This window comes from Sus scrofa, chromosome 13, assembly GCF_054392235.1.
Source record: "Sus scrofa isolate SSC_HxYL_T2T_F1_AM1 chromosome 13, Sscrofa_HxYL_maternal_Yorkshire_Landrace_v2.0, whole genome shotgun sequence".
Lineage (NCBI taxonomy): Eukaryota > Metazoa > Chordata > Mammalia > Artiodactyla > Suidae > Sus > Sus scrofa.
Window position 1 is genome coordinate 59,926,150 of NC_139395.1, and position 14,805 is coordinate 59,940,954.

Below are 14,805 nucleotides of genomic sequence, written 5' to 3' on the forward strand. Positions count from 1 at the left end.
AAACCTTGGGGTGGGGAGTTTTATGCAGGGGAGTAACATGTTCTGATTTCTGTTTTTAAGCAATTTCTGGTCACTGTGCAGAAAATGAATTCTTACATGTCATCTTCCAAATTAGAAAAAAGTATGACTAATCCCCTGTTGCTGGCAAAGCATTGGAAACATGGGTGACATTATACTTGCTGACAATAAAGAGCATTTTTTCCATCCCAAGCTGATAAATATGTTGAATAAACTGTGTTTAGTTAACTAAGATGAACAGTGTTTACTTGTGCCTTAGACTTTTTTTTTAGAGAAAGAATTTGTGTATTTATGGTAATATTAACCACTGAAGAACTGGAAATTTATAATTCCATAGTCACTTGACAAGGCAATAACTTTTCAGTGGTTTAAAGGAGATTGCATTTTGTTCTATATGTATATACATTTCTGCCTATTTTATTATAATCTGGGAGATATATTGAATTTCCTACCCAACAAGGGTTCTGTTAGTTTCCCTATCCTGAACATTCAGCAAGGTCAGTTATCATGTGAAGAATGAAATAACAGCAAGCAACAGCAGAAAATGACCAAATAACTGCTTGATAGGGTGCCTTTTTGACAGAGCACTATAGAAATAGAACACGCCACATTTCCAAGTCTTACAATTCTGCATTTTGAAAGCATTTGGATTTAAAAAATCAACTTTAGTAATTAGACTTGCACCTTGAATTTTGAATGTTGGAAAGTATTTGCAATTCACCTAATAATAGTAACTGTAATTGCACGTTATATGCAAGCACTGCCATCAATGCCATGTATTATATTATCTCATAATGTGGGTGGGCTCCAACCAGTCAGCTGAAGGTCTGATGAGCAAAAACTGAGGTTTCTTGTTAAAAGAAAACAGGAATTGCCTTTACATCGCAACATAGAAATTATGGTTTTCCAGGCTTTGGACTCAAGTCTGTAACAGCAGCTTTTACCAGACTCTCCAGCTTGCTGGCTTGCCCTTTGAATTTCAAACTTGCCAGACCCCAAATCTCATGAACATGAATATGTAGCATATTCTGACTGTTAATGAATCAAATCATTTCCTTAACATAGATTCCTTAAATTCCTTAAAATATGTATCCTGTTAGTTCTGTTTCCCTGGAGAACACTGAATAATACACTCCTTTCCCCAGTAGTCCTTCTTCTAAAAATTTATCCAAAGTTATACAGCTATCCAGAGATACATGTTCTAGGCACTGTTTTAACAGTTAAAGATGGGAAACAATCAAAATGTCCACTACTAGGGGACCATTAAGGAAATTATTGTGCAATGTGAAGTTCCCATTGTGGCTCAGCAGAAGCAAATCTGACTAGTATCTGTGAGGACTCAGGTTCCATCCTTGGCCTCGCTCAGTGGGTTAAGGATCCGGCGTTGGTGTGAGCTCTGGTATAGGTTGCAGATGCAGCTAGGATCCCATGTTGCTGTGGCTGTGGTGGAGGCCGGCAGCTACAGCTCCAATTCAACCCCTAGCCTGAGAACCTCCGTATGCCATGGGGGTGGCCCTAAAAAGACAAAAATTAAAAATAAAGGGTTAACAAAAAAAGAAAATTATTGAGCAGTGTGTACTAATACAGGATATTCTACACAGTATGATAATTCATATATCCTGTAGGTATATTATGTGACTGTTAAGAAGGAGAAAGTAGGTCTTCCTTAAAAAAAGGTATTTACTGGTCCTATTTTTAGGTAATAAATAGCAGATTTAAGACCCTGTTTGATTTTCGTTTTTGAAGTTGTTAACACAGGGGTTGAAATTGTGAGGAAACTTCTGTTTCTCTCTTGTAAACATTTCCGTATCAATTGACTTTTTATATGTAGCATGTTTTGAGTGTTTAATGAATCAAATCAATTTGGCCTAAATTCTAAATAAGAGGTCACCTCAGCCAGATTTCTGCTGCCTTCTCCCATGCAACTTGTGTGTGTTCTGAATGTTATAAACTCCTTTTAGTCAAACCTTTTAAATTATTTATTCCTAAAACATTTCTATACTAACTAAATAAAACAAACAGAGATAGGCAGCTGTCTGGACATTCACATGTTGAAAAAAAAAATGGGACTTTTTTGTTTCATAATTCACATGAGTACTGTACCACAGTTCAAAGACAAACAAGAAGGGAAAAAAAGATTTTCCCTGAAATATACAGATAATGACCTCATTATCTATTTTAATGTGACAGTGTATAGACAATCTGAGTTCCCTATGACTCAAATTCTATTTGAAGAAACTAAAATTAATAAATCATAGCCTAACAAGAATGGCAGTGCCTCTCTGCAAGTCATTATCAGAGTTTCATAGAGTTTTTCTTCTTTCATTCTGGCTCCAGGCCATGCCCTGGCTTCCACTAATCCCTTCCTTTTTAATCACCTTGAGGTCTACCCTTTTACTTTGAAATATTCAGCTCTATAAATACAAACTTGTGGAGGGGAGATGAAATTAGAAAAGATCCTTCTAGCATAAGACACTTTAAGTAACTTGGAGAGATATCTTTGTGGCTCATGGAGATGACAGTGCTGGAGGTAGGAGGGGCAGTCATCTTCCAGGCTTATCCGCATATGAAAGCACAGTGAGTTGTGTTAAAAAGAATATTGTTTGCAGTAACCTTGATTGCATTTTCCTATGTCTAGCTCAGTCCCTCTGCCCGATATTTATTATTACTCTCCTTAAAAAAAAAAAATTATCTTCCCTAAGGGTAAAATGAAGAGCACAAAAAGTAATGGAAAGTTCCTCCCGTGGAGACAGTAAGTTTGAATACATTTAATATATAATCACATCAGGGAGAAATGCCCTTGTGTTTAAGAGAAGAAAACATACTGGATTTGGTCTGTCATTTAGTTTTGGTTTTTTCCTTATAAGAAAATATTTTTAGGAGTTCCCGTCGTGGCACAGTGGTTAACGAATCCAACTAGGAACCATGAGGTTGTGGGTTCGATCCCTGGCCTCACTCAATGGGTTAAGGATCTGTTGTTGCCGTGAGCTGTGGTATAGGTCGCAGACGTGGCTTGGATCCCTCGTTGCAGTGGCTCTGGCGTAGGTCAGTGGCTACAGCTCCAATTAGACCCCTAGCTTGGGAATCTCCATATGCTGTAGGAGTGGCCCTAGGGAAAGAAAAAAAGAAAATATTTTTAGTGAATACAGGACATGCTATTGTTGTAAGGCTTGGAGGTGAAGCTGGGAGTTCTCTTGTGGTGCAGTGGGTTAAAGATCTGGCGTTGTTACTGCAGCAGCTTGGGTCACTGCTGTGTGAAGGTTCAGTCCCTGGCCCAGGAACTTCCACATGCCACAGGTACAAGGGGAAAAAAGAGAGAGAAGGTGGTTTTGATTCAACCAAGGTTAAGATAAAAATATCTAGGAAAACAATTCTGGCTGCCTAAACAATGCCATTTACCTCGAGATAAGGAAGCTAGAAATCAGCTCTTAGGTCTAGCAGACATGAGTGTGGGAAGAATCACCAGGTCCACTGACCTTCATGGGAACAAACATCATTACAATCCCTGAGGTGCTTCTAAAAGGATGTTTTCAACGAGATTGTTTTCTATTTCTGCTTTTTTTTTTTTTGATGTTAGCTAGAGCCTAGCAATGACCCTTTTTATTAACAGAGGCATTCCAGACACACTCCTTCCAGTCTCCTTTGCAAGATGAGAACTTCAAACCTGTGTCCAGCTTCAGCAACCTGAGGGTGGATGCTGAAGCTTCTCTCAGTTCTCGCTGCAGATGGGGTATCTCTCAAGACTGTCCTCAGTCCCCACCTTGTCCCCATCCTCTGCCTTTTCCACCCCCAGATAGGTTCTGTAACTAAGGCTCTGTGAAGTCAGACACTCTCCAGACTTTGAGCACAGCATAGAAACATGCTTTAGGAGGTGCTGGAAGGATAAGGGAAAACCTTGCTCTCATCAGTGTGTTAGTCTTTAGAAAGAGTGTGAGGGAGCTCCCGGCATGTCTCAGTGGTAACGAACCCCACTAGGATCCGTGAGGATGAGGGTTCCATTCCTGACCTTGATCAGTGGGTTAAGGATCTGCTGTGAACTGTGGTGTAGGTTGCAGACGTGGATCCTGCCTTTCTGTAGCTGTGATGTAGGCCAGCAACTACAGCTCTGATTCAGTCCCTAGCCTGGGAACTTCCATATGCCACAGGTACATCCCTAGATAAAGAAGAAAAGAAAGAAGGGGTTTGAAATCACTCAGATGCCTGAGGAGTGTGGAATAAGTAATCCCAGACCCCATGCTTTCATCTTGTGACAATTCTTCTGTTGAGAAACAACTGGAAGTGGGGAGAGAGAGAAAGGAGAAAGAGGAGAGAGAGAGGGAAGAGGAGAGAGAACATGAGAATGAGCTGGCTGCCAAAGGGCCCTTAGAAAAGGAAACTGTGGTATAGAAAGTCAGTAAAAAAGTGAGTGATAAAAGCAATGAATAGTATTATATTTTTTTCACATGACAGTTTAGGAGTAAAAGCTTTGGTATCAGATAGACAGTTTCAGGGCTCTTGCTTCCATAAGTTGCATTACTGCTCTGCTCCTGACCTCCCTTGCTGCTAAAATAAGGGGAATAGTACCCACTTTATCAAGTTTGGAGGTTCAAGTGAGATAATATGTGAAAGCTGCTGGCATGGTGCCTGGCTTAGTATGTGCTCAGTAAAGATGTCATTTGGTGATTGGCATCTAGTGGTAGAAGAGGGCAAAGCACTGGCACCATCTTAAATAGCATTACCAAATGCCATGCTTTGGGTTCAGTAAGAAAATCAGGGCAAGTGACGTCAGAGAGGACCTGTCCTTTTCAGCCTCCTGGATAATCTCCACCTGAATTCTTCACAGCCCATCACCTTCCCATCTTGGCTTCTCTAATGACTGGCACACAGTGTTCCATAAACGTCTCTTGAGTGAAAGAAGGACTTGAAAGTTTAGCGGAGATTGCATCTTTTCTCTGCCAACTGTGTGACCTTTGATGATTCTTTCAGTGGCTGAGCTTCAACCTCCTCATCTGTAAAATGGAAAAGGTTGCTGGGGAGAAAACAATGAGAGGTAGTGTGTCAAAGTGTGCTTAAGCTCCCCGGATCTTATTGTGATCTATGATGTGAATCATACAGGCTGAGCAAAGCAAGTAGGAGTGTGTGTGTGAGTGTGTAAATGCACATGGAAAGGCACTTGTTATACACACACACACATGACTAGCCAATGAAAGGAACTAGAGACTCACATACTAAATGAAGTAAGTCAGAAAGAGAAAGACAAATACCATATGATATCACTTATATCTGGAATCTAATATAAGGCACAAATGAACCTTGCCACAGAAAAGAAAATCATGGACTTGGAGAACAGAATTGTGGTTGCCAAAGGGGAGGGGAAGGGAGTGACATGGATTGGGAGCTTGAGGTTAATAGATGCAAACTATTGCCTTTGGAATGGATTAGCAATGAGATCCTGCTGTGTAGCACTGGGAACTATGTCTAGTCTCTTATGATGGAGCATGATAATGTGAGAAAAAAGAATGTATACATGTATGTGTAACTGGGTCAGCATGCTGTACAGTAGAAAAAAAGCATATTGGGGGAATAACAACTGATTGCAATTTTTTTAAATAATAAAGTAAAAAAATGAATAAATAAAAGCAAATGCCAGGATTTACTATTGGAGAGAGAGAGAAATGGAATAAGAGGATTCAAGTGTCTATCAGCTGGTGAGAAGGATTGAAACAGGGCCTAGGAAAATGGCCAGGTGACAAAAAATGATTTGGCAGATGCCCTCTATAACCCTGGCTGTCAGAAATTCAGCAACAGCAGCTTGCTCCCCAACACCCTTCATGCTTCCCACATTTACTCCTGGGTGGGATCACCACCCTTGGGACATGTCATTACTGTCTTGTTCTGAATATTGTTAGGAGCTTTAGTTTCTTTTTCTTCCACATGTGGGGAGAGATACTGTCAACCATTTCAAAAGTCTTATTCCCAGATGCTTGTTATGGTACAGTGCTACCTGAACATAAATCTGTACTCTCCTTACTCCCATTCCATAAAGAACCACGACACAGAGTTCCCTGGGGGCTCAGCAGGTTAAGGATCCGACGTTGTCACTGTTGTGGTGTGGGTTCAGTCCTTGGCCCAGGAACTCCCACATGCTGCAAACATAGCCAAAAAAAAAAGAACCATGGACACTAGGATGATCACAGATCACAATTTCAGTAGTTGAGGCAGTCAGGTTCATTTGCTCTCTGCTTGTTTCTAAAGCAAATGTTAGAATAACCCAGGACAAATTTTGGAAAAAAAGGAAGATTTTAATGACTTCCCATTGGTTGATCTAAAGAGATTGAGATGATTGAGATCTCTCTTTGCAGGGTACCTTGTCCAGTGTCTCATTCATGTGCTTTAAGGTAAAAGCAGAATGAATGTTGGCTTAGACTATTATTCAGTGTAAACTATCAGTCAACCATTAGCTTAGATGGCATGGGAAAGCTGACTTACTCTTCTTTATACAAGCATTCACCTGGAAATCTAGGGATGCTGTAACTTTTGAAGCAGAGAAGCAGGAATTGCCATAGTTACTGGTATGGTTCCTCTGAAGTGGCTTGCACTCAGGACTCACCTCTGCCCTCCACTATCCACGTGACCTCTAGCAAGCTCATTACCCACCTCAGGTCCCAGTTTCTTCATCTGGATAATGGTGAAAGCTCCAGTGCCTACCTTAGAAAGTTACTATGAATATTAAAGTTAGTAAAGAAGCTAGCACAGTGCCTGGAAGTTGAAAATTGTTGGCAGTTGATGTCATAAATGTTTTTATCAAAAAAAAAAAAACAAAACCCACTTGCCTAATATTTTTCAAAGCCCTACAAACAGAACTAAAAACTATGGGTGCCTAGCAGTTCTTTAGTTTACTTGAAGCACCAGCGAAACATTTAAGCACCATTTAAAAGTATTGGTAAAAAATTTTAAAGAGAAACCTACTCTAACATGGAGTCTTTTGTGGATAGACACAATGTAGTAAAACCCAATGAAATTCAATTACTCCTTGATTGAGTCAGGCCAGCTGAGAAGGGAATTATACATTGGAAATCAACAAATTGGATTTGGTGCTTTTGCAGGCTCAGCAATTGCTCCCTGACTAGTTCCTCATAAGATCAGAGGTGGCCCCATCGCTTCCAGATTCTACCAGCTGACATGCTCTATCTGCGCAGAACAGTTTTTCCCTTGTTTAGGTTCTAAATGAATGATATTTGCTTCCAAAGTTATTCTAGCTGCCAGGCACATGCTGACTGTCAAATCTCTCCCTCCCAACTATAACATATATTTATGCATAAATATGTAACCGTTCCTTAAAAGAACCTTCCTGGTAAGACATGTATGTTTAGTAATAGACACCATCCCATAGCATTCAAACTGTTCAGTGATATGAATTATTATGCTCAAACCATTTTGAGCTGGCATGCTCTTCCTTTATAAATGTTCCCTGTTCACTCCCCCAGAAGAGGCACCAGCTTAGAGCTTTACTTCCCTTTCCCCTCTTGCTCCTGATTTTACCCCTTGTAGCCTGAGGGCTAAATTCCAAGCTATAGATCATTGGTATTAATAAGCACAGCAGATTTGTTATTGATTTATTTTTTGCCTTGTGCCAATAAGCACTACTAACATTTACGTAAATCAATACAATAAATTAGCAACGAGGAAAATGTTGCTATTCAGCTGATTGTATAAAGGAAAATGATTTTGTTCTCCCCCTCCCTGCTGCTCTCAGCATATGCAAAAATCACAGACCCAGTCTGTGCTTGTTAACTGAAGGAACTGGCCTTGGGAAGCACTGCTGATCATGACACCTGGAAAGTAGGTGTACTTGTGTCTAAATAGCTGTTGCCGGTGATGTGGCCCTGCCTAGTATTTTTGTTTTACATGTTGTTTATTGTAAGAGATATCTTTGCAGTCTATGTAATCAGATAAAGATCCACTCTCACTATTTATCCCAAAGAAAACAAACAAATTAAGTAGAAAAGATATATGCACCCCTGTGTTCATTGAATCATTATGCATGCTAGCCAAGAAACGGAAGCAACCTAAGTGCCCGTAAGTAGATGAGAGAATAAAGATGTGGTTTATATATACAGTGGGATATCAGCCATAAAAAAAGAATGAAATCTTGCCATTTTCAGCAACATGTATGAATCTAGAGGATATTGTGCTTAGTGAAATAAGTCAGAGAAAGACAAATACTGTGATATCTTATGTGGAATCTAAAAAACAAAAGAAATGATCAAACGTAACAGAAGCAGAATTATAGATAGAAGAATCAGGTGATTGCTGGAAGAGAGGAGGGTGGGGCGAGGAGAGAAATACTTTAGGGAGATTAAGAGACCAAATTTCCAGCTGCAAAATAAGTGAGTCACGGGTATGAAATGTACAGTGTGAGGAATATAGTCAGTAACTATGCAGTATCTTTGTACAGTAATGTCTTAACTACATTTATCGTGATGATCATTTTGAACTGCATAGAAATATCAAATCATTGTATCATGCAATAGGAACTAATGTAATGTTGTAGGTCAATTTTACTTGAAACAAACTCTGAGAAAAAAGATCAGATTTGTGATTACTGGGGTTGGGGGAGTTGGATGAAGACATTCAAAGAGGTACAAATGCTCAGTTACAAGAATAATAAGTTCTAGGGATGTAATGTATGCCATGATAAACATAACATACTTACATGGATGCAACTAGAGATTCTCACACTAAGTGAAACAAGTCAGAAAGAGAAAGACAAACACCATATGATATCACTTATCCGTGGAATCTAAAATATGGCACAAATGGACCTGTTCACAAAACAGAAGGAGAGGGAAATGGGATGGATGGGGAGTTTGGGGTTAGTAGATGCAAACTATTACGTTTAGAATGGATAAGCAATGAGACCCTACTGTATAGCACTACTGTATCCCCCAATTTCTGGGGATAGAACATGATGGAAGATAGCATGAGAAAAAGAATGTATATAGGTATGTATGCCTAGCTCACTTTGCTGTACAGCAGAGATTTACACAACACTGCAAATCAACTACACTTTAATTTTTAAAAAATAAAGTAAAAATAAGAACCAAAAAAAGGGAAAGTTGTTAAGAGAGTACATCCTAAAAGTTGTCATCACTAGGAAAAAATTAAAAAAATAAAGACCCAGGTCTATAACCTGACCTACAGGATCCAGCAGTGACGGTCTCTGGCTACTTCATCTCATCCTATATCACTCATCCCCTTTGCTGCCTTATTCCAGTTCCCATGCCATATTTCTTTGTTTCCCATGTGCTGTGCTCCTTGCCTATGCAGGATCTTGATACATGCTCTTTCATACCTATTTAACAGATTTATTGAAATGTAATTCACATACTCTACAATTCATTCATTTAAAATATTCTATTGAATGGCTTTTAATATATTCACAGTGTACATCCATCCCCATGATCAGTTCTAGAACATTTTCGTTGCCCTCAAAAGAAATCCTATACCACTTAGCCATCATCCCCAACCTCTTTTTGTCTCCATAAATTTGCCTAGTCTGAACATTTCATATACATGGAATCATACAATGTGTGGTCCTTTATAATGGGCTTCTTTCACTTGGCATAATATTTTCAAGGGTCATCTACACTGTAACATGGATCAGTACTTCATTCCTTCAAATTCACAAATAATATCCCATCCGCTGGATGTACCACATTTTATGTATCCATTCTTCACCTGACACACATTTGGGTTATTTCCACTTTGGGGCTATTTCTAGTACAAGTTTTTGTGCAGACGAATGTTATCACTTCTCTTAGATAGGTATTAGGAGTGCAACTGCTGGATCATATGATACGTCTATATTCAACCACTTAAAGAACTACCAGACTATTTTTCAAAGTGACTGCACCATTTTACATTTCCACCAACAATGCATGAAAATTCTCATCTTTCTAATTGGAACTTACCATCCCAAGCCCATTTCATTATTGTAATCTAATCTCATTAACTCTTGTTATTCCAATCTGGTGATATTTTTGGTTATAGCCGTACTAGTGAGTGTCAAGTTGTATTTCATTGTGCCTTTTTTCTTAACTTTTGATCGAGATAATTTCTATTCATTTTTCCAACTGCAGCTACAAAAATCACTTCCACAAGGAATCTTACCTTGACCACCCCAACCCCAAGACTAGCCTCAGGCTCCTCTCAGAACACCTGTCTTTTCCCTCTAAACTTGGGAAAGTTGAGCATGGGCAGAGACCAGCTCATCTCTCTTTATTCCCTTTATCCCCAGAACCTAGCCATCATGTGAAGCATAGAGCTTCTTGTTAAACATGTGTTGAATGGAGGATGAATTACAAAATAGTGAGAAAAATTGGTAGATTATTTAAAAATCACCTATGTCAGAATAATTGGCATAATTACCTTTTTACTCTATATCATTTTTCAGCATTCCCACAGACTAAAATATTAAGAAATACTTTAATGTATCTGCAGTATAATCATGATGAAGGCTTATATTTCCCTGAATTTTACTGAAACTGTACACTTTTCTGGTTGACAAGGAACAGGAAGAGGCTCAGTATACACAAGCAAAATCAAGTGGACTATATAAACAGTTTTCTCAAGTCAAGCAGTAAATGAAAAAGAATAGTTTTCTTAGAAAGGACTTAGAGGGACTGAACTTTCCTGCTTTGGCTGTCAACTAGGCTACACCCCTAGAGATTTCAATGCAGTAGGTGTGGAATAGGGCCTGGCATATACACTTTTATCAAATCCCATAGTTATGATGCTAGCTGTCTATGGACTCCACTTTTTTAAAAAAATGTATCCTAGTTAATATTCTCATTTAATAGAAACAGATTAAAGCAGAAGTTAAAAACTTTCTGGCCCTGTTCACTAGCTATGTGGTTTAGAGCAAATTACTTCATCTTTTCTAAGCCTTTTTCTTCCTGTGTGTGTGGGGGGGGAGGGGCAATAAAGTACCTGTTAGCATTAAATGAAATAATTCATATAAAACACAATATTGGGCATATAAATGCTCCACGGTCAGTTACTATTGGTATTACTATTTTATCATTACATTATTATTTAAATTGTAAGAGAACATCCACAACAAATCTGTTTTAAAGAAATTAAGCCTTGCTTAGTAAGAAAAATACTTCTGAGGCATAAATTGCAATGTATAAGATTCATCAGTGGCTTTATCGTCATTGTTACTTTTATAGATCAGGTGGCCCTTTACTGATATCTCTAAGCCTTCTTCATGTCTATTTCTGAGTGCCTCTCTAATACTCAAAGAATAGTTCAGTCATTTTTGAAGCAGAATTTTGGCTCCTATAATGAAATACAGATCACCACCCAGTTCACACTATGAGCTATTATACTGGATATCACATATCTTCCTTTGGAGTCATTTATTAAGCAGAAAGTACTGCCCTCCAAAATCATATTTTTCTTTCTCTTAAGTAATATATTAGGGCTGGGTGCTGTCTTGATAGAACTTATTCTGTAAAATAGAAATTCTAACAGTTTGATCAAACCAGGGCCTATCAGTCATCTTACAGAATCAAGAATGTTCATCTACTTATCCAAGTCCTGTTTTCTGAGTACCTAACAAGTGTCAGGCATTCAAGATTTACAGGGAAGAAGAAAATCAAGATCCCAAATCAAGTGGAGACAGGGGAAAAAAAAAAAAAAACGATAATTAAATACGTTTCCAAGGCAGTGTGGCTGGTGATGGGTGCTGTGAATGACACTGAATAAGGTGATATGATAGAAATGTCCAAGGGAAAGGAGCTATTTTAGATTAATGGTCAGGAAAAGACTCTTCCAGGCAATGATGTTGGAGCTGTCATCTGAATGCCACAAAGGAACCAGCCATGGGCAATGTCAGGGGACAGAGTGATTGAGGAGAAGGAAATACCCAGTGAAAAGACCCTAAGCCAGGAGCTGATGTAAGACTGGTGGGTCATGTTTAGGAGTTAAGGCTGTGAGTCCAAGTACAGTGAGAAAGTACCAGAGGATGTCATGGTCTAATCTGTCATCATTTCAGGCCCCGACCCTGTCCTTCCTCCCCTCTCTTTAAAGTGACTAGCTCTTGCACTCTTGCAAAACCCAGTGGAATGATGTCTGCAGCATCTACTTGCATGATTCCATCTACAATCTCTCTAATTTCTTTAATGAACCTGTCACAAAGGCTTGCCATGAAGATCCCAAGTCACATCTTGCTTGTGGCATCTAGTTTTCTCTCTGTAGCATTTTAAAGAATCTCTTTTCTGGTACCCTAGGTTACACCAGGTGACGTTTGAGGTGCCCACCTGCGAGGGGAAGGAGCGGCAGAAGGTGGCCCTGATTGGTGACTCCTCATCTTCAGCTGAGTTCTTCGTCACTGTCGCTGTCTTCGCCTTCCTCTACTCCTTGGCTGCCACTGTCGTTTACATTTTCTTTCAGAACAAGTATCGAGAAAACAACCGGGGTCCACTCATCGTAAGTGGTTTGCTTTATGCAGTAACTTTTTCTATCCCTTCTCATTTCTTTTTCCAGTGCTTAGAGGGCTGTGGAGTTACCTAAGCCTTCAAGGCAGGTATTTGAAAGGCAGTCACATTCTTTATCATCCACATCTCTTAGATCTAAAATGAAAACATGACGCCTGTCATTCTTTTGTGCCCCCGCACTGGAGAAGTATTGTAAGAGTTGCTAGGAACTCCTCTGAAATAAAGGGTTGGAAATCTCATGAGATCAAGGAAATACTAGTACTGAGGCTTGCTGCAGATTTATTTATAATTCCTGTATTATGGAGTTTTTCCACCATTTTTTTCTTGCTGGTTATTTAGACAATGTGACTTGTGCTTATTTGAAACATGTTATTCCTTTAGCATATGATAGACTGGTCATAGAATGGCTAAGTCTGAAGACAGAAGTGTCAATCTCTGAATCACAGTCTGTTCCCCACCCCCTCTCCCCACTACCAACCCTCCCTCGCTTTTTTTTTCTTACACAGTAGTTCATAGACTCACTCGGTAAAACCCATCTAGCTTAATATGTCCAAATAAGGACACACATACACCTAGGAGACATCCGCTCCAGAGGGCTGCTTGGGTGTGGATAATTTTAAGGAAATAATTTTAAATTAATCAGCCTTCATATGTACCTTTGACTAAAATGTAGCTTACTGAGAATGTCCTACATCTGAAAATATCTTTCTGCTTCTTTCTTAGTCACCTAGCCCCACCTCATAAAAGAAAAGCCTCATACTTTTCCATCCCAAATATTACTACATGATACATTGCTAGGATGCAAAACCTTTGAGACACTGAAAAAGGACCATTTGAAATATCAGTGTTGATACTGACCAAAGAGAGTGATTCAAATGCCTGGGTAATGTATCCTTTTGCATGTAAGGAGGTTTCCACTTCTTTTCTTTCAATAAAATAGAAAGTCCTAATCTACTGGTCAGCTGATAGATCATTTAAAAAATAGTTTTTGATGACAGATCACTATGTGGTCCGGGACATGTTACTCAGAAAGAATTCAGAGAAATTAATGACATCACTATAACAAACATCCATGTATTCTCATTTCATTTATGGAAGCAAGCCTTCTCAACACATTTGTAAAACAAAAAATGAAAATAGAATTTATGCTGAATCATGTCCCATTTTGAAAGTAAATAATATTTGTCCCTCAAAAATACATAAACCGGTTGAAGAAAAACAGTCCCAATTTCTAATAAAAAGGTTACTTTTTAAATTTAATAATTTTTGGCATTTATAATACATTTATGTTGTTTTAGAAAATTATGCATGAATAATATTTGTAATGATTACCCAACCCAAAATAAATTTTTGATACTTAAAGCATTATGGTCATGGGTAATTTAAAAGTAATTTAAATTGATATGCATATTTGTGTTGCAAAGAAATATAATAGGGTGATCAATAAAATGCTTTCCAGTATAAAAAGTGTTATATGAGGCTATAATTCAATGGTGGAAGTATAATGGAAATACAGGTTTAAAGACAACAAAAGGAACATGTAAAGTATCAACTGTTAGAGAGGAATTTATTGAACGATTTCTAAATGGATAATAGAGAGTATCACATAATGATTTCATTGGATCCATCTAAAAATGGACCAGTGAGCTATATTTTTAGGTACCAATACTTATGCCAGAACTTACATTCTTTACAACTGTTTTAAGTTTCAATAAAAACAAAATTAGATGTCCACTTTATGCAAGTGGGAATAGTTTTTACAAATTATTTTAGGAAATGTGTGAGTGAAATTAATTTTACAGATTTCTAATCTGTGTATAATAGGAGCCGGAGCCTTGAAAGGAACATGTTTTGAAGAGTAACTGAGAAAAATCCCTATTTGTTAAACATCATGATAAAGTTTGAAGGCACTGGAAAAAGATCAGTTTGTAGCACTTCAGCATGTTATTGTGGAAAAAGAATAAATCAGCAGTATTTGAACCTTTGGAAGATGTCTATTTTTTTTCTTCCCAAATTGGAGCTACTAGTCTTAATGGTTTTAAAAAGTCTTTAGGAGTTCCCATCATGGCTCAGTGGAAACAAATCTGACCAGGAACCATGAGGTTGCTGGTTCGATCTCTGGCCTCGCTTAGTGGGTTGGGGATCCAGCGTTGCCATGAGCTGTGGTGTAGGTTGCAGACATGGCTTGGACCTGGCATTGCTGTGGCTGTGGTGTAGGCTGGCAACTATAGCTCTGATTGGATCCCTGGCCTGGGAGCATACATGTGCCATGGGTGTAGTCCTAGAAAAGGACAAAAGACACAAA

At 38.6% G+C, this 14,805-nt stretch overlaps 1 protein-coding gene across 2 annotated transcripts in view; it reads left to right on the forward strand.

The window, feature by feature from the left end:
• The window catches only part of SYNPR (synaptoporin), a 323,932-nt gene that overhangs the window by 261,107 nt on the left and 48,020 nt on the right, over positions 1–14,805 (forward strand). For both annotated transcript variants that reach the window (XM_084988846.1, XM_084988847.1), the window contains one exon: positions 12,294–12,492. In XM_084988846.1, the coding sequence (XP_084844972.1) occupies positions 12,294–12,492 (199 nt within the window). The remainder of the gene's footprint in view (positions 1–12,293; positions 12,493–14,805) is intronic.